At 39.5% G+C, this 20,491-nt stretch overlaps 1 protein-coding gene across 1 annotated transcript in view; it reads right to left on the bottom strand.

The window, feature by feature from the left end:
- HCRTR2 (hypocretin receptor 2) overlaps positions 1 to 20,491 on the bottom strand; it is a 102,069-nt gene that overhangs the window by 3,062 nt on the left and 78,516 nt on the right. The window contains exons 5-7 of the mRNA XM_084753616.1: positions 8,670 to 8,893; positions 3,179 to 3,300; positions 1,162 to 1,381 (exon numbers count right to left, since the gene is read on the bottom strand). Of these exons, the coding sequence (XP_084609742.1) occupies positions 1,162 to 1,381; positions 3,179 to 3,300; positions 8,670 to 8,893 (566 nt within the window). The remainder of the gene's footprint in view (positions 1 to 1,161; positions 1,382 to 3,178; positions 3,301 to 8,669; positions 8,894 to 20,491) is intronic.

Here is a 20,491-nt window from a genome sequence, read left to right as displayed (position 1 = left end):
GCGTGAGTTAGTGGCAAGATTTCCACTTTCCTAAGTTCTGGTCTCCTAGCCTCAGGGATTCTGAAATTACCAACAGAGAGTGCAGTATAATTAATTAAATAGGGGTGGGGTAGGGGTTGTAACAGTACTGCCAGAGTTGTGGTAGGGACCACTGTCTTTGGTTGTGTGACGACTCTGCCATGCCTGGGAACCCTCAACCTTTCTCCCTCACCAGGCTACAATAAGCCTAGCTTCATGTGTTTGTTTTCAAGGATGGGGACTGAATTCTAGCCTAGTGCAAGCTAGGGAGATGCTCAGTCACCCAGTAAGCCCTATCCCAGCCTCGGCTCCTCACTTCCTGCTACCCAGCAGGCAGTTCTTAACCCAGCAAGGCTGACCGACTCGTTGTCCCTAATTTAGAAAAATACAATGATTTGAATTTATCTCTCAATTTAAATCTTAAATACTTCCTCAGGGATGAAAACAGTTAGGTCTTAGTAGTTGACGCAGAATTTTTACTTTAATATAATAATTTTGGTTCTATATTGCACAAAAAAAACTTAGATTCTGTAAAGTGATAAACCTGAGACTATTTAGCAAATGAAAAACTAGTGGCAACTCAAACTTAATCTTTTACATTTCATGAGATTTGGAAAGATTTGTTTTGAGTATATACAAATTAAATGCTTTTCTGTTGATAAACATTCTCCCAGGTAGCACATTGTAATGATAGTCACTGTGTGTTTTTGAAAAAAATTAAGTCAATTCACACGTCTGTTAGTAACTAAGCATTAGTATTGTTATTTCTTTTATATACCAAAAGAAAATTATTAATTTTTGGTGATTTTAGCAGCCAATTTGAATTGTGAAAATAAAACAGGGGAATTGTAAAAAGAATTAGAAATGTTTAAACCTTCAATTGCCACAAACTTCAGTTCACAGAACTAAGAAGAAATATTTGAAGTAAATTCAGCTAAAGTTTAAACTTTTAACCTGTTCGAGCAAATGGTTCAGGAAGTATTTCAAATGGTTGCTTTATTTCCAAAGAGTGATCAATTTAAAAAATGGACTGACAAGAACTTTTCGGTTTAGATCGATTGGATACTAAAACTTCCGTTCACAGAGTTTGTATAAAAGAATGGTTTGAGTCAGGTATCCTCGTCAAAGCAATAAATAGTCTACCAGTTTTGAAGCGGTCCTGCCCCGTTGGCTGCTGGGAGTGTGCTTATGCTGGTGAGCACCACGTGCTCTGAGAGTTTTGATACATTATCAAAGTTGCTGATCTGCGTGGTCAGGGACTTCCTGCTCTCTGTGCTGGTGCGTCCCCTGGTGAGACGATCTCCTTGGCGATGACCCCCAAGACAGCAAGAAAAGGCAGCTTTAAATTCCTCTCGAAATTTTCCTGGCAGACCAGACAGAATAAAAGGAAAGTGAATTATGCATAAACAGCTCACCACGTAGTGCACAGGGCACAAATGACTCGTTCCCTTGAGCCAAACTAACAGTGAGGTGGAGCATTTTGCATCAATAAAGGAAACAGAAAAAGGAAATTAAGCGATTAAGTATTTTCATATGTAATACTTGGCGTTTGTTTTCTTTCTTTAAAGTCAAAACCCCTGTGTATCTCAAGTTAGCTTTTAACCCTGTAATAATACTAAATGGCTCTCAGGAAAAGTTTGCGTAGACTCTGAACTGTTTCAAGAGCAATGAAATCTACACTGTGCATAAGCAAGAAAACAGAGATGCATTATACGCTAAAGACGCTGGCACAAAAAAAGTAAAAAAAATACACTGAAGTATTTATGAAAGAGTCTCCTTTCATAATCCGAGCGTGGCAAAATAGGAAAAGAAACAACTGGAAAAATCTTGGGAAGTACGTATCTTTAAATTACTGATGAGATTTTTAGGCAGTTCAGATACGGAATTGGTCACCTTTTATTAGAGCAAAGGGCATGATGGAAACTTCTTCCTTCCCTTTGCACCTAAAATTACACCTTGCAGGAGACTACTGAGTCCATTCGCAGGCCTAGGACAATGGCAGACCCACACGAGGTGGCTGTCAGTGACCTCTCTGACTCCTCTTAACCTCCTCCCAGGACTCTGCCTTGGTCTGTGATGTCAAATTCAAACACTTGTCTCCCCATTTCTTTATAGGTTACATCTACTCAGAGCCAGGTCAGAGCGCAAGTCAGTGGGCAATGATTACTTTAAAAGTGACAGAATTTCTGTTTGGATAAAATTGGTTGTGCTTTTCTTTTACTGATTAAAACCTTTTAACACATAAAATCATAAAAATGATATTTCTGGATTGCCTTGTGATATTTCAGTACATGCAGTTTTCAAGGATTAAACGGAATTAAAGGGATGCAAGATTTTGTTTTGTATTCAGGGTAAAAACATATAAAATCCTTTTTTTAAAAAAACTTTTTGAGATACATGATCAATCCTTCTATTTCTAGAAAATCTATCTTATCTAGCTGTTCTACGTACTTAAACAAATCAAGCAAATCAAAAAGCCAACATGAAATTGGAAGACGTACACTATTTATTAAATGTTCAATAAAAAGATTTTTTCAAATGTAAAAATGACTATATAGTTAGAAATGGGAATAAGAAACAAATCTCAAGGCATTTGAGGATAAAATAGTAGAAAGATGTGACTAACCACAGCATAGTCCTGATATGGCCACTAATAGGCTTCCACACACACCAGTGGATGGCTCACACCCACGCACTTACGGATAGTTCTAATTGGGTTTAGTGAGCTACTAAAGCAAACGTGAAATTGGTAAAGGTTTGTTTGCCAGATCATGAAAAGAAATTGGAGGGAGAGAGTGGGGTAGAGAGATCATATCTCATTTTGTTTTGGTGTGTGTGTGTCTGTGTGTGTGTGTGTATTTTTCAATCATAAGTTGGATGTAAGCCATGCAAGATACTCAAAATTTTCATTTTTTCTTTATCATTCATTCTAAGTTTTCCATGAAAAAAAAAAAAAGGATTAGATAATGTCCTCTGATGAGCTAGGTGGCCTAAATTCACTTTCAAAATGAAGAAACTCTAGGCAGATCTAGTCAGGGGCAGCCATAGCTCAAACAGAAACTAAGTTCCGCATCCACGTCAGAGCTGCTCCAGGGCATCTGTCTGCTCTAGTTGCTCCACCACCGAGCAGAGGATTAACAAAGAAACATTGGAAACTCACCACTGAGAAAGTTGTAAATGATTGGGTTTGCAGCACTATTAGCATATACAAGCCAATGAGAAAATGTGAACCAAGCATAGACAGTCTCTCTGTCTTCGGTGTGTGTGAACATCCCAAATACTCTGTGGAAGAAGAAGCAGAGACAGAAAATCAAGTGAGACTTAAATAATTGAATCCACGGGCGAACAAACGTTGCAGAACTAGCCCAACCCTGTCCTCTGTGAGAGTACTAATGGCACAGCCTCTTTAGAATGGCTTAGGGTCAAAGGTGAGGCACCAGAGTATGTCACCTTTGACCATATCCCCAGGAGGGGGAGACCTGGTGGCACTCAGAGGAAGGACAGCAGGTTACCAAGAAGAGACTTGGTACCCTATGAGCATATACAGGGGGAGGTAATCCCCCTCAGGAACAGTCATAGGGGAGGGGAATAAGGGGAAAATGGGAGGGAGGGAAGAATGGGAGGATACAAGGGATGGGATAACCATTGAGATGTAACAAGAATAAATTAATAAAGGAAAAAAATAATAAAAAAATAAATTAAAAAATATTTAAAAATCAATTAGTTCAATAAAAATATTTTTCTGGAAAAAAAATAGAATGGCTTAGGGTATCTATCCATTGGAAGCTCCAGCTCAGAAAAACTGGCTCTGTATCTTGCAGCCAGAAAATGCAAATCCCTTGTCAAGAATAGAGAAGGTGAATTTCCCTTCTGTCATCTTGTTTCTAAACGTGATTGACTAATCATTTGTTGGTATCCCACCATGTACAAATCTATCTATCTATCTATCTATCTATCTATCTATCTATCTATCTATCTATCTATCGCATATGGGCGGTACCTGTGTGCATGCCTGGTACCCATAGAGGTAAGAAGAGGGTGCTGGATCTCCTTTAACTTGAATATAGGTGATGATGAGCAGCCATACAGGTATTGGGAATTGAACCCAGGTCCTTTGGAAGAGCAGGAAGTATTCTTAACCACTAAGCCATCTCTCCAGCCCCATTATACATATTTTAATTAGCAATCCAAAATTACACTGCTAAGTTCTTTCCACTTTCACGTGTGTACTGTTCAGTATTTTTTCAACTTCAGTGTTCCAGCCTTATTGAAATTTGTCATGAGATTTCTCTGTATGCAGGTAATAATTTGTTTTCAGTGGGTAAGATACTCATATTCCTTGGGATTCAAGTTTTCATCTGCTATGTTAAGCTTAAAAAATGTAGTATAGGTTTTGTTTTGTTTTGTTTTTTGCTTTTTTCCAAGATGGCGATGAGGGGTATGGACCTTACTTAGAAGTCAGAGGAATCAAGTCAGGGAAATGGACTGATTTCTTAACCAGGAACACCAAGCTTCCCACCCCACTACAGTGGGAGTACTCCACAGTTCGAAAGGACCAAACTACAGAAAACCTGCGCATCCCTGAACATGAGAAGAATATGGACCCCCTGAAAAGCAGACCATCTTGGCAGCAGCAGCTGTCATCAGAATGGCTAAGATAAAAAACTCGAGTGACACCACATGCTGGTGAGGATGTGGAGAAGAGGAACACTCCTTCATTGCTAGTGGGAATGCAAACCTGCACAACGTCTATCTGGCGTTATCTCAGAAAACTGGGAATAGGGCTTCCTCAAGACCCAGCTATTCCACTCCTTGGAATATACCCAGAAAATGCTCCACCACACAACAAGGACATATGCTCAACCATGTTCAGAGTGGCCTTATTCATAATAGCCAGAAGCTGGAAACAGCCTAAGTGTCCCTCAGTAGAAGAATGGATAAAGAGACTGGTACATCTACACTATGGAATACTACTCAGATATTATAAACAAGGAAATCCAAAAATTTGTGGACAAAGAGATGGAACTAGAAAAGATCATAATGAGTGAGTTCACCCAGAAGCAGAAAGACTCAAATGGTATATACTCGCTTATAACTGGACACTAGCCCAAGGGACATGCCCCATGAAAGACCTCAATTATGAGAAAATTGGCATAGATGAGAAGACATCCTATAGGGACTCTAGGTGAGAGAAGTATGAGAGAATAAGGAAATAGAAGGATCCAGAGGGTCCTAGAAACCTACAAGAACATTATGATGGGCAGATCTGGGCCCAGGGGTTCTGCTTAAACTATTGCATCAACCAAGGACAATACATGCAGTAAACTTCAAACCCCTACCCTGATCTAACCAATGGACAGGACATAGAGTTGAGGGGAGAGTGGGGTCTGACTTTCACACGAACTCTGATACCCCATATTTGACCACGTCCCCTGCATGGGGAGGCCTGGTGGCACTCAGAGGAAGGATAGCAGGCTACTAAGAAGGGACTTGATACCCTATGAGCATATACAGGGGGAGGAGGTCCCCCTCAGTCACAGACATGGGGAGGGCAATAGGATGAAAGCAGGAGGGAGGGAGGAACGAGAGGATACAAGGGATGGGATAACAATTGAGATGTAATCTGAATAAGTTAATTAAATAAAAAAGATTAAAAATGTAGTATAGTATCCTTAAATGCCATGTTTAAGCATTTTAACATTGTTTTCCTGGGTCATGAGCATCAGGCCCAAGACATGTGAAGGGCAGAGGATAATTGTCAAGGACTGGTCCTCTCCTTCTACCAGGTGGGTCTCAGACCGAGCTGAAGTCCTCGGGCTCCATAATCCATAATGCATGCCTTTACCCACTGAGCCATCTTGCTGGCCTCCTCAGCGACATTTTAAATTTTGCATTCTCTGGGCTGGGGAGATTAGACAGTGAGTGAAAGCATGTCCTGGGAAGACTTGATGACCTGAGTTCAGATTCCCAGAACATATGTAAAGATTCTGGTATAATAGTGCACACGTGTAATCCCAGCAATCGTATTGTGAGATGGGAGGTGACGACAGGAGAATGTCCTGGAAGCTCGTAGGCCAGCTAGCCTGGAGTATACAGCGCAGCTGCAGAAATATGAGGAACTCTGCTTCAAAACACATGCACAACAGAGCTGGCTCCCATAAGTTTTCCTTTTGTCCTCTAACTTCCATACCTGTGCTATGACGTGTGTGCAACAACAACAACAACAACACTAACACACACACACACACACACACACACACACACACACACACACGGGAGGGGAGGGGGGAGAGAGAGAGAGAAAGAAAGAGAGGGAGAGGGAGGGAGAGAGGGGGAGAAAGAAGGGGAGAGGAGAGAGAGAGAGAGAGAGAGAGAGAGAGAGAGAGAGAGAGAGAGAGAGAGAGAGAGAGAGAAACTCACTCACTGTGTTCTATTCTTAGATAACTCTCCTTCTTTTGTAGATTTGATAATGATACTCACTAACCTGTTCAATAAGTCCCAGGATGAAGAACCACTGTGTTCCATCCTGGAGGCCCCTTCACTGATTATGTGATCTGTATCTTATGCTTTCTTCTTAATGAGAGAATACACAATAGAAATAAATTTCTGGGACAAAGTGATGTTCTACAGAGTAGTAGAAGTTCACAAATAAGCACGCAGAGGGTGAAAGAATGTGGACAAATTAAATATACCATAAGATACAACTGCTGGCTCAAAATCATCTCTGAAATACTAGGCCAATAAAAATCAGTTTGAAGACGTGAGTTTTTACCAACCAGGAAATAGCTTACATTTCAAGAAAAAGAAGGTTGGACTTTACAGTGTGTGAACAATAAATGAAAGCAAGATTGATATGTGAGGTGAGGCTAAATTAAAAAAAATATATATATATATATAATTAAAACTTATGTAGTAAAAACAATTTTCAAAATTATTTTAAAATAAATATTTGTGTGTACAAACAGGCATATTGCTTAAATAACTGAAAAAAGTTTTAAATTAAACTTAGATTCCCCACCTTCTGGGAAAAAAAGCCATTTAATTCAGCATAGTAAGATGAATATTTTTGACAAGAGGGCATCTGGAAATAATTAGAGGGAGAGGTGCAAGAGCAGAGATATAAGAAATTCAAATGTGCATCCCACAGGGTGCTAAATTCATTTAGAAATATTTCATGTAGACTGGAGAAGAAAGGAAGAGGAGAAGGAGGAGGGGAAAGAAGAGGAGAAGGAGGAAAAGGAGGGAAGGGGAGGGGAGAAATGGGAAGGAAAGAGGAGGAAAGAGAAAAGGAGGGAAAAGATGGGGAGGAAGGGAGGAGGGAGGAGTCCACTTACTGTCAGTCACGTGTTTGATCATCTCAATAGTGGAAAAGACAAACATACAAAGCATTTACTACATTTGTGATTTTTGTGAGGAATAAAATGAGAAGAAAGCCTAGAAAAAGCAGAGGGTCAATTATGTCTTGTGAGTTGGACACATATCTCAAGAAAAGGAGCATTCAAAATCCTCATTTTGTTAGCATATAGGTAGCCCCACTGGGTTGCCTGAAGGTTGCTTAGCAACCTCTGATGTCATCACCTAGGAGCTCCCAAGATATAACCTGGGTCCGCCACCAGCCCACCTGCACCTGTCACTTCCTCTATTTCTTTTCGTCTGGGGCGCCCTCCCTCCTTCTTTCTCTCCCTTCCTTCCTTCTACAATAAATCTCCTTATAACAAATATGTTATGTAGAGGCGTATTTATCAATAATATAACACATATTCTACTTCATCATTGAAAAAGCCTTTAAACAATCAAAAATGAAAAGTAAAATAAAATAAAAAAGACAAAAGAGGAGAAGTCTTTGCAGCTGGTTACACTCCTCTAGCCAAACCTACCTGTCTCCAAGGTCCCCAGCTGTGAGTAATATGATATTGACTCTGACTTTGGGAAAATGGAAGGAGCACTTCCAAGCTAAGTTTGCCTTGGGACCAGTGTGTGTGCAGCAGCTTTGATATTTCCTGATAAAATCTGGTTATACATGTACTGACTGTCCCTGCATTTCGGCCTCTGCTTCTCATGCCACTGATCAAAATTATTTGAACTTCATAGTTTTGTCTAAAGTATCACAAATTATGCACTGGAAAAATATAGTGTTCCATTAATGTTGATATTGAAATTGTTCCAGTGATTCCTGTTTAAAACACAATGTATCTGCGGTTATTGCCCCAACAAATTAGTCCTGTTTCTTCTTTATCTTGAAAAATATTTTAGCAAAAAGAATTGTGGTACGGTTGTTGATATATTTGAGAATAAAGTTCGGAAAACCCACTTATTCTCTTTCAAAACAACTTAGAACTTTGACTTAATTTGTTTATGAAATTAGTTACTGAAACACAATTTTCTGTTAGAATGTTTCCTCCTGCTAAGATTTAGCAGTCAACCGGAAGAGGATAGGAAAACAACCATTTGCTATTCAACTGAGAATCTTCACCTACTGTGAGCGTATTTCCTGAGCATGCAAGAAGGCTGGTGATCAAACAACTCCATCACTGAGTTGATTGGCCAGACTAAGTATCTAAGCAGAAGGAGTTTTGTCTGTTTAGAAAGAAACAAGAGTTCTTAATTAAAATGCAAGCTGTTTCATTTTTAAATAAACGAGCCGGATTTACCTCTTTAGCACATTGAGGATGCTGATTGGGAGATAGCAAATTGCAAAAACCAGAAGCACCACCATCAGCATCCGGGCTGTTTTCCTTCGTGCTCGGATCTGCTTTATCTCAGCAGCCACAGCGCTAATCCGGGCCTTGCTTTGCTGTCCGGACCCTCGGGGCTGAGTAACCGGCTGCTGCGGCTGCTTCCATTTTCTCTGAACCACAGAAGAAGTTCCTGGAATCTGAAAGGAGAGAGGATCCCTCATTGGTACTTAGCAAAGTTCCACGTAGGCGATGGGACCACAAGTAAAGATTAAGAAACAAAAGTTTACAGTTTGGAATTCCTGTTTCTCCAGAGCACTGGCTAGGGGGCTAGGCTGTGTATGTTCTTAGTATGCTTTCCGTCAAAGACCAAATAGGTGTTTGGGTGGAGGGAAGTTGAAAACAAGCCTTTGTTGCTGTGTTAAAACATGATAATCTTGTCAAGGTCTAAAGAGAACAACGGAGAATACATGTCCTCCGTAAAAGAAGAAGTATGGAGAGAAGACGACTTAAAAAAAACAATTCGACTCCAAAATTTCACTATAAATTCTAGATTCGGATGTCACTTAAGTTTAGACACTCATCAGATTACAGGAAATACACACCACACACACACACACACACACACACACACACACACACACACACACACACACACACACGACTTCTAAAAAAAAGAAAATGAAATTTTTTGATGCATCGATACTGCCATCTGCTGTCGTGCGGCCACATAGCACCTAACGAGCCATTGGTTTTTTGTGTTTTCTGCCTCCTGTTCAGACAAAGCAAACCTGTATATAGAAGGAAGAAAAACTATTCTCGGCAATTTACTGTTGGCATTTACAAAATTGCCGGAAAGTAATTTTGCAATTTGTCCTTCTGAAAGCACACAAACACACTTGCAGGTCTTATATCACTGTTTCAAATGGCCAAGATTTGCAGCGATTGCATTTCCCGACATGCTTTTCCTTTGATTTTTCAGTTAGTTAATAGCAGAAAGTTCTGCCAAGTATAATACTTTTTTATTATAATCTTATGAAAACTGATAGACGTTAGCAAAACATTCAGCATGCTCCTTTTTTTTTTTTTTTTTTTTTTAAAGATAAAGATGTGGAAACAAGTACACTGCGGGGACAGCTCGGTTCTGTTACAGTTACTCAGCCTTACTTCTATCTTTGTGTTACACAATGTACGGACCAGCGTGTTCCCGTGGCCTCTCAGAATGAAGGTTACATGGTACCCGTGGCTGTTTACACTACAGGATCAAAGTCTACTAGCGAATCTTTCGTTTGAGATTTGCGTTTCGCTTTGATGTCCAAACAGATGAGTCTCATTATGTGGGACCTCTCTTGACTATCCTGTCAGTTCAGGAGATTAATGGTGCAAACAAAAACCTGCGCTGTTACAGAAACATCTCAGAAGTGGGAAGGGCCATCTCACTAAACCACTGCCTGGGGAGAGAAAGAGCTACAAATCTCTCTCTTCTGTAACTCTATTTGTAAAAAAAAAAATTATTTTTAAGACTTAAAATCTTATTTTATGTGTATGAGTTTTTCTCTCTCTTGTACATCTATCTGTGCGCCACATGTGTGTCTGGTGCCTGCTGGGTTAGAAAAGAGGTATTGGGTTCCCTAGAACTGGAGTTGCGTGGTTGAAAACCAAAATACGTGAACTTGGAATCGAACTCACATCTTCTACAAGAGTAGCCAGTGCTCTTAATTGCTGAGGATCTCCTCAGTGTTGTGGCTCTCTCTCTCTCTCTCTCCCTCTCTCTCTCTCTCTCTCTCTCTCTCTCTCTCTCTCTCTCTCTCTTTTCGAGACAGGGTTTCTCTGTGTAGCCTTGGCTATCCTGGACTCACTTTGTAGACCAGGCTGGCCTTGAACTCACAGCGATCCGCCTGCCTCTGCCTCCCGAGTGCTGGAATTAAAGGCGAGCGCCACCACACCCGGCCTGTGGCTCTCTTTTTAAAAAGTAGTTTTAAAAGCACTTTTTAAAAGAGGTAGCAAGAGATCATAGAAAGTTCCAGAAGAATTCTCTCACAAAAGCTGGTAAGTACCGGCTAAGTGGTCTTGAAGTGGTTTCTAAATAAAACCATACAGATCATCCTATTTTTAACGGTTCCCATGAAGGGAGAGCCAATATCCTGCCCAATGCCTTCTTCAAGTATCAAAAACATTCTCAGGAAGAGAAGGTGCCACAGGGGGCAGAGCTGTGGCCCTTAAAATGAGGAGAAAGAAAAATGTGCTGAGACCATTTTCAGATAGGGACCTGGAGGCAGAAGATGCTCACTTCTGTAGCCCATTCTCCACTGATAAACCGTGCCAAGAAACTGAGCAGCATAAAAGAGGCAACAGAAAATTCATTACATCAACTGACATTCAAGAATGGGCACACCCTTCAGCAGTGCTCAGTGTATCTTTAAAGGTAAGCTGTAAACCTCATCTTATAGGTTTGATTGAGAGGCTACTAAGTAGATTAGAGAGAAATGTTTCAGATCATACATTTAATATGTACAGAACTTCAAGACACATTCTTTTTTAATTGTGAAGAGATTCCTTTTGCAAATTTATATATAAGATTTTTTTCTGCATTTTTACATGCATGTGTGCACGCAGTGTTGTTTGTGTACATATGTGTGCACATGCCTTAGAGGCCAGAGGACAACCTAGGCTGGAATTACAGACAGCACTGCTGTGAGCTGACTTAGGTGCCTGGAACTCAACTCGAGTCTTCTGTATGAATATGACGTGATTTTAGCAACTGAGCCATTGCTCCCACCCCAAGACCTCAATTTAAATCTGAGACTGCTAGAACAAAATGTAGGGAATGCACTCGAAGTTAAGGGTATATAAGCAAGAACTTTCTTAACAGAACTCGAATGACACAGAGAATAGCACTAAGAATCAAGAAAAGGACTGTGTGAAATTTAAAAGTTTATACACTGCAAAGAAAGTTATCAGCACAGCAAACTGCCCACAGATTAGGAAGAAATCTGTTGCCAGTTATACCTCACACAGGGAGGTAAATAAATAAATAAATAAATAAATAAATAAATAAATACATTTAAAAGCACTGTACGATTTAAATACTCAAACCACAGAACTGCCAGTAGATAAATGAGATGATGAAATGAGCAGCTAATTCTCAAAAGAAGAAACAAAAATGGCCAATGCATGTTTTCAAAGCTGTTTAGCCTTCTCAGCTGTAGAGCAAATATAAATGAAAATCACTCTGAGATTCTATCTCACCCACATCAGAATGACTACTCTTTTAGTCTGGCTTACTACTGGTGAGATAAAATAGCAGGACCAAAACAACTTGGGGTGGAAAGTCCTCGTGTGACTTGTGTCATGAATGGAAGTTAGGGCAACTACTGGAGGCAGGCACACGAGGCCAGAACTGAAGCAGGGGCTACTGGGTGGTGGTGGTGGTGGTGGTGGTGATGGTGTAGATGGTGGTAGTGGGGGGTGGTGTAGGTGGTGGTGGTGGTGGTGGGGGGTATAGGTGATGGTGATGGTGTTGGTGGTGGTGGTAATGGTGGTGGGGGGTATAGGTGATGGTGATGGTGTAGGTGGTGGTGGTAATGGTGGTGGGGGGTATAGGTGATGGTGATGGTGTAGGTGGTGGTGGTAATGGTGGTGGGGGGTATAGGTGATGGTGATGGTGTAGGTGGTGGTGGTAATGGTGGTGGGGGGTATAGGTGATGGTGGTGGTGTAGGTGGTAGTAGTGATGGTGGTGGTGGTGGTGGTGGTGGTGGTGGTGGTGGTGGTGGAGGTGGTGGTGGTGGTGGTGATGGTGTGGTGGTGGTGCTTGGTTTCCTCCACATGGCTTGTTCAGATTGCTTTCTTATAGTACCTAGGACAACCATCCCCAGAATGGAGTCACGTATAATAATCAGGGCCCTCTCATACCAGTTAACAATCAAGAAACTGTACAACAGGCTTGCCGACATCAACAGGCTAATCTGGTGGAGTGATTTTCCCAGGTGAGGCTCCTTCTTCCAAAATGACTCGATCTTGTGTTAAGTTGACAATAAACCAGCTAGGACAACTAGCATTAATAAAACAAGTAACAGCAAATGTCAATGAAGTTATCCATTGTGGTTGAGAATGTAAACTAGTGTTTACACTATGGAAATCAGTAGTGAGGTTCCTTCAAGTGCCCAATTCTAACTACTGTATGACCCAGTTATAGCAAAAGAATCCACAGTCTACCACAGAGACGATAGACACACATCTAATTTTTTGCTGTACTATTCACAATAATAAGAGAATGCAATCAACCCAGATGCTCTTAATCATCATCATAATCTTCTTCATCATCAAAATGGATAAAGGAAATGTGACACATATACAGAATGGAAACTTATTCAGACGTTAGGAAAAAGTTAACTGAAAATTAAGGGAACAGAGATGGTTCTGGCAAGTATTGCGCTAGGTGAAGCAACTCAGTCTTAGAGAGACAAAAATCATGTGGCTCTTCACTTTAATATTTCTAGAATCTTGATTACGCATTCAGTTTCCTAATATAAGTCTGTTCAGATTTTCTAATTTAAATTTGTAATTTTGGTATTTGTTTTGTATATGTATGTTTTATCTATTGTGTTTCTTTATTTCTCCATTAGTATTTTTAAATTTTTTTTCTACCATACCATACAAAGTTTATTAAGGGTTTTACTAGGTACTTTTTCAGAAAAGTATATTCTTAGTGGTTACAATGAACATCTCAATATAAACAATAATCATTGCTAATCAAATTTTAATACATATAAATATATATTTTTTCAATATCACTCCACCCCCCCCACCCCCTTCATCTTTTCTTTAGGTTATGTGCTTAAGCATTATAAGTTGAATTTTCAGTTTTATTGTTTTATATAATTATATTTCAGTCTGGATACAAATAGAAAAGAATTACAAAGAAAAATATCTTTATAGTAAATTTTGTTGTTGCTGTTGATTTTTTTTTTTTTGATGTAGCCTTGGCTGTCCTGGAACTCTCTGTAGACCAGGCTGGCCTCGAACTCACAGAGATCTGCATGCCTCTGTCTCCTGAGTGCTGGTATTAAAGGTGTGTGCCAGCACTGACTGGCAGGAAGCCCTTACTTTTGCTTGTGTTTTTTAATTTCCTTTTTGAGCTTAGACCATTGCCTTCCTGCATCTCTTCCTCTTCTATGACCTTCTGTCCACTTTCTCATACTAGATTGATTGTTATCATTCAATATCACTTGATGAATTCTAGTTTCTCTAAAAATGTTGGTTAGTAAAAGGTAAATGAGACCGTGGACACAATCATAACATGGAAGGTCTTTGGAAAGTTAAAATCTGGTCTGACTTAAGAGTGTACTGCTGAGGGCTGGAGAAATGGCTCAGTAGTTAAGAGCACTGCCTGCTCTTCCAGAGGTCCTGGGTTCAGTTCCCAGTGCCCACCTGCAGTTCAGAAATGTCTGTAACTCCAGTTTCAGGGAGTTCCAGTTCCAACACCCTCATACAGACATACATGCAGGCAAAATACCAATGCACATGGAATAAAAAAAAGCATGAATAAAAAAAAGAGTGTATTGCTATTCTCTTCTGCTGTGTCACATAATATAAGACACATACATATTTAATAATATTTGTGGAATGCATTAACCAAAGTTTGCATAATGACTGAGATCTGCTATTGATTTCTCAGAACGCTCATAACTGGATTGATTGCTGAAGTATGCATAATTGGCCAAGCAAGTCTAACTTGGGAAATCTCTGGATGAGAGGATTTTTTATGTTTTTATTTTTGTTTTTCAAGACAGGGTTTCGCTGTGTAACCTTGGGTGTCCTGGAACTCTCTTTGTAGACCAGGCTAGCCTTGAACTCACACTCTCAGAGTGCTGGGATTAAAGGCGTGTGCCACCACCCCCAACCCCCACCTGGATGAGAGGGTCTTGAGAGGCTGGTCTGTACAGATTCACAGCAAGTGAACTCTTTTAATCATATTGTCAAAGAATTTGAGCAAGACAAAAGACAATAGCCTCTTCTTTTAGATAACTAAAAATTCTTAACAAAGTCGGACAAGGGCACACAATTTGCTAACTAACATTTTACACTTGCTAACTCAAAAGCACAAAACAGAATTCATGCATCTTTGTAACTTTATGCAAATAGGATAGGCCTATTTCACTTGATGGCTCTCTTGATGTGGCCTATGGCAAAGGCAAAGCCTGACAACTCTAGAGGCAGTAACAGTGAGAAGCCAAGCGTTGCTCAGGCAGAGGTTTATTTAATTATCCATCTGGGGTCAATTTACTTTATTACAGCTGTAAAGTAGGCTCAGCTCAACTTGCCAATTTCCATTCCAATCTGTTTTTTAAATGTTTTAGTTTCACAGCTCAGGCATTTTACTGCAAATATTTTGAATCACATATATTGTACTAAGTTGGGCATTCCATTAGAAAACTGTAGGTCATTTCTAAGCCTGTGATACACTTGAATTTATTTTAATGGTTTGGAAATTGAGAATATAAGCTTAAATAATAAATAAGTGCATTGTTTATGCTTCAATAGTCATGTACACATTAAAGAACCATTTTCAAGTCCTTTCTTTGTGCTAAGTAACATGTAACAGTTGTAGACACAATGGTAACAAGATAAATTATGTATCATTTTTAGAGAGTTTTGAAGGTACATTATTTTTTAAGCAAGTGAATATGCAAATACATGTAAAATTACATAATATGAGATCTTGATATCTAATATGCTCCTCAGAATCTCAATCTACACTTAAAACGTCTGCATAGTTGTTTGTACATTAGTGTTTTTCTTCTTTAAGAAACTACTATATTCTAATTTTCCTAAAAGCATTATTCTGAATGGCTGAGCAATAGATTGCTATATGTCCTTACTTATGTAAACTCTATTTTTTTCTGTTGCAGTCATTTAGGCATGTGGTGATTAGAAGGATACAAAGACCTAAGCTACTATGTGCCAGCATCAATTAATAACGAAGAGGAAGCAGAAGAATCACTACAAATCTGTTCTAAAGTCCAATGAAGAAATTTCATTTTTAGGGATGTTATTCAATCACAAGGTATGTCACTGAGTGGCAAAGATGTCACTCAAAGCATGGCCAGGCCCTGTGTTTGATCCTCTAGTAAGAAAAAAAAATGAAGAGAAATAACAAACAAAGGTCACAAATAATTCAACACATGATAATTTAGAAATATGGTCAAATTTAGTTGAAAGCTAGCAGCATAGACAGTTAAGGTATTTTATTCAATGATACTTTAAGAGATTTTATTCATTGGTCTTTATTTCGGTGATTAAGGTACTTAATTCACCAAATACGTATGAATTTGTGTGCTGTGAACCCCACTTTAAACACGATGAAAATGACGCTGGGGACGGGATGTGATTCAGTGGCTAAGAACACTAATTGCTCTCCTAGAGCATGTGGCAGCTGAAAATCCTCTGTGATCCCTATCCAAGTAACTCTCATCCCAAAATATATGGTGTCCTCCTTTGTCCCCACAGGCACTGAACACAAATAATCCTCAGACATACAAACAAGACTGAATAAAACAAAAAATATTAAAGATGATCAAAGTCACAAGTCATTGACAAATTTTGTGAAACTACCAAGTAGCATGGTCTTAGTTTAAACTCATGCATTCTTCTCCTAGACTGCATTTTTTTTTACATTTCCATGCTGTGCTATTCCATATCACCCACCCTCAACTTGTTAGAAGACCCTTATGGCTCTATAACTAATGCCTTCTGATGAAGAATACCTAATATCTGACTTTGGGGCCAATACAAGGTTACAAGCTGTAAGCTCAAAGGAGAAATTTCAAGAGGTAAGAGATTTTCCCCCAAGAATTTCTGTCTTTACTATAATACACAGAATGCCGTGTCCCAGAAAGCATCGCTCACATAGGCTGGATGAACAGTAGGTGACCCCAACACTGATGTAAATTGAGAGCTGTCACAGAGAATAACAGCAGCACATGTCTTTGATAGTAGAGAAACATATTTGTAAATACTTTCATTTTCCCAAATGAGGGAAATGAGATGAGAGCCATTCCAAAGCCTTTTTAACTCTTTCTTAACTCTTGCCGCCTGATTCAGAAGAGTTCTCGTTCAACTCAGCTGTTCTGGCTCACACGCCTCTTCAAGTAGACTGATTCAAACTGGTTTCTCTTGGGTTCGAACTGAATTGCTCTGCCTCGCCTTAAACTATTGGCAATATGTTTTAATGTTCTGCCTCCTTCTCATTCTCTGGCTCATTCTTGTCTTCACCTGTGTGAAAACTCTTGGTCAAAAAGCCTTGGCTTAAAAAAAAATCACTTCTCCTTCCCTTGCTGCTCTTAAGTAGCCTCTCTTTCCTGTCCTGTTCTCATGAGAATTTGGGATCATCCAATCTCCGACTCATTTTGTCATATCTTTCTCTGATTTATCACTTTGTCTGCTGTGCAGTCAGAAGTCACTTTTAAACATGGCTGTTTCCTTCTATAAATTAACCAAACCTTTATTGTTTGAGATTAAATGTGTCTACTAAGGGCATGTCAGTATCCATACAGGCCAATATATAAGCCTAGGCATTATAAAAGTTGCTTGGTTCTGATTAGTGAAAGATGGTTTTGAAAAGATGGTTTGAATTTCAAGCGTTGAATAAAACACAAATGAAGACACATCCTCAAAAACCCAAATAGGACATTTTAGAAATGCTAGATAAATAGTGCTAAGGATGCTTGAAATTTCTGAATGGAATGCCAATATTTTATAAGCTATATGTATATAATACTTATAAAATAGTAAATTATGTGCCTGTATATAGATATATTCATACGAGTTTAATGGTTTAACTGGAGTTACATAGGTATAATCCTCCCATAAATTGTAAGTTGCCAAATAAAAAGCCTGCTGCCAAGCATTGAATTATTGGTCAGGGCAGTCCCATAGAACACCCAAGGCAATGCAAGGGAATGCTATTGTTCTTGTTTACTGCAGAATTTGATGACAAGACAGTCTTGCTACACGTTTTGATATGGAGAAATAATGGTGGTGCTGACTGGGAAAATTCCTTCCTGTTAGTTAGTTTTCATAGTATCAGAAAGTGTTGTACAGAAACTAGGGGAGAAAAGTCATCACCAGTCTTACTCAGCTGTGACCCTATAAGCTACCATAAAATAGGTATTATGAGATATACTCCTGGGTACAATAGTGACATAAATGTTATGTGGATAACAAACCATTTTAAATCAGAATTAAAGGGAAAATTTTTAGCAAAATTTTAGTCTATGAGCTCTGGATTTTCGGCCAGATCTATGATACCAGGCATGGTATTTCTACTACAGGACTCTTATAGAGCATGACCTTAAATCCAATATTCTTGTCTTTATAACCAAAGATTAGTGTACATCTTCCATCTCTTCAGAGAAGCTTCTTTGTTGCCGTGGATGCCAATTAATGCAGAATGTTGCAACTAGTTAATGTGCTGAGTAAATGTCAGTGGAATACCTGGGCATAAATGGGATATATATATATATATATCCCACCCTCTATCTTCATAATTCACAGATCTGTGAAAGAGGAACTGGAGCAGAGAGACTTGTAAGATCCAGCGTTAGGAAAAACTGGGCCAAATAGCATCTTCTGGAAATGACAGGACCACTAGACCCATGAACTCACAGCAGCCATGTTGCCTATAATAAGACACAAGATCAAGCCAACTAATACTCTATTATGTAGATAAGAGGGGGTCAGGATCTCCTGTTCCTATCTGACAGGCTAGAAAGTCAATAGGTTATGGGTGGATGTGGGGAGAAATAAATGTGTGGTTCATGGTAGGTCAACAATGCTTCAGTGGACAGCTTAAATGCATGAGTAAAAGAGAAGCACAAATTTGACTCTGGATTAGGATTATAAAAAATACAATAAAAGAGGGAATGACCTTGCAAAGGGAGGAGTGTAGGTCTGAGAGGAGTTACAGAGAGGAGTGGTGGGTAAATACAAGTAAAGTACATTGCATGTATTTATGAAATTTACAAATGTTAGAAATTTTACTTAAAAGCAAAATAAATTAAATTGATCTTAATGAATTAAAACAGTCTCAAGAAGTTCTTTTTCAACAAAATATGTTATAGAAAAGAGATCACCAACCTGTTAGTCCACAAGCTTAATAAATTCACTGTACTAGCCATAGTTACAGAAAAACAAAACATGCATCTTTACCATGTCATATACTTAGTAAACATAAAAAGTTAAGCCATATCTACTCTGAATATTTACAATTCTCCACACATGTTAGCAGATGTCTTTCAAGTCATCAAGCTTCAACTTAAATGTTACCATCCTAGGCTTAGAGATCCCAAGTCCACCGAGCTCTGGTACCTTGTGCTTGTATTTAAAGGGCTGTTTCTATCATAGATTGTTGTGCGGGAATGTCTTGAGTGGATATAACAACTGTCAATAAAGCACTGTTTAGCCAATAAGCTGGGCAGAAGGACAGGAAGTGGAAGGTGGGACTTCCTGGAGAGGGGACAGAGCAAAGTTTGACAATCGAGAGGGAGAAAGAAGATGGTTTACAGTTGACTGGGAAAGGGAGAGAAGTCTCCGAGGATCATAGTGGCAAGTGCTTGGGATATATGTATGTTATGAGGTTTAGAGTAGTTTATGTTAGTTTATGAGTAGATTTGTATCAGTTTAGATTCTGCCCAGCTTAGTGCTGACAGCTTTAAAGTATGTTTCAGTCTCCCTGTGTCAGTTATTGACTTCTTAGGACAAACCTATACAATTAACTGTAACAGATTGCTGGGAGTTTCCATTGCTCTAGGTTTCTAGTTTATCCCAGATATGCCCACCTAATTCCAGTTGTCTTTCCCAGAACTCCCTCCCTCTGTCCACCCCTGTCTGTTCTATTTCCCATTCTCAGTGAGATTCATTTGTCCTCCCCTTATACCCTCCTTGTTACTTAGCATCCTTGAGTCTGTGGATTGCAGCATGATTATTCTCTATGGCTAATATCTGCTTATAAGTGAGTATATACTATGTTTCTCTCTTTGTGTTTGAGTTACTTCACTCAGGATGGCCATTTTTAGTACCACTCATTTGCTTGCAATGATGTCATTGCTTTTAATAGCTGAGTAATACTCTATTGTGTAAATATATCACATTTTTCTTTATTCACTCTTTGATTGAGGGATATTCAGGTCGCTTCCAGTTTCTGGCTATTATGGATAAAGCTGCTATGAACATAGTTGAGCAAGTGTCCTTGTTACTACAAGGTGGAGCACCTTTTGGGTATATGCCCAAGGAGTGGTAAAGCTGAGTCTTAAGGTAGAACTATTCCCAATTTTATGAGAAATCGCCAAATGGATTTGCTAGCAATGGGGGATATGGAGCCTGAACTGGGTGGCTCCTGTAACCCAAATGGGACATCAACCCATCCACAAAACCAGCGATCTACAGTTTTTCCTGCCTACAAGATGTGCAGGAATAAAGTTGGAACAGAAATTAAGGGAAGGGCCAACCACCAATGACCAGCTTAGCTTGGGACTCATGCCATGAAAGGGAGCCTACACTGGACACTGTTAATGACATTTGATGCTCTGCTCTGTTTTCAGACAGGAGCCCAGCTTAACCATCATCAGAGAGGCATCACCCAGCAACTGTTGGAAACAGATGCGGAGACCTACAGCCAAACATTAGGCAGAGCTGGAGGGGGAGGAAGAACTGAAGGAGCCAGATGGGTCAAAGACATCACAAGAAAACCTACATAATCAACTAACCTGGGCCCATAGGGATCTGAACTGCCTACCAG

This window comes from Acomys minous (genome assembly GCF_964271855.1).
Source record: "Acomys minous genome assembly, chromosome: 13".
NCBI classification, from domain to species: Eukaryota; Metazoa; Chordata; class Mammalia; order Rodentia; family Muridae; genus Acomys; species Acomys minous.
This window is presented reverse-complemented; position numbering and strand designations above follow the sequence as displayed.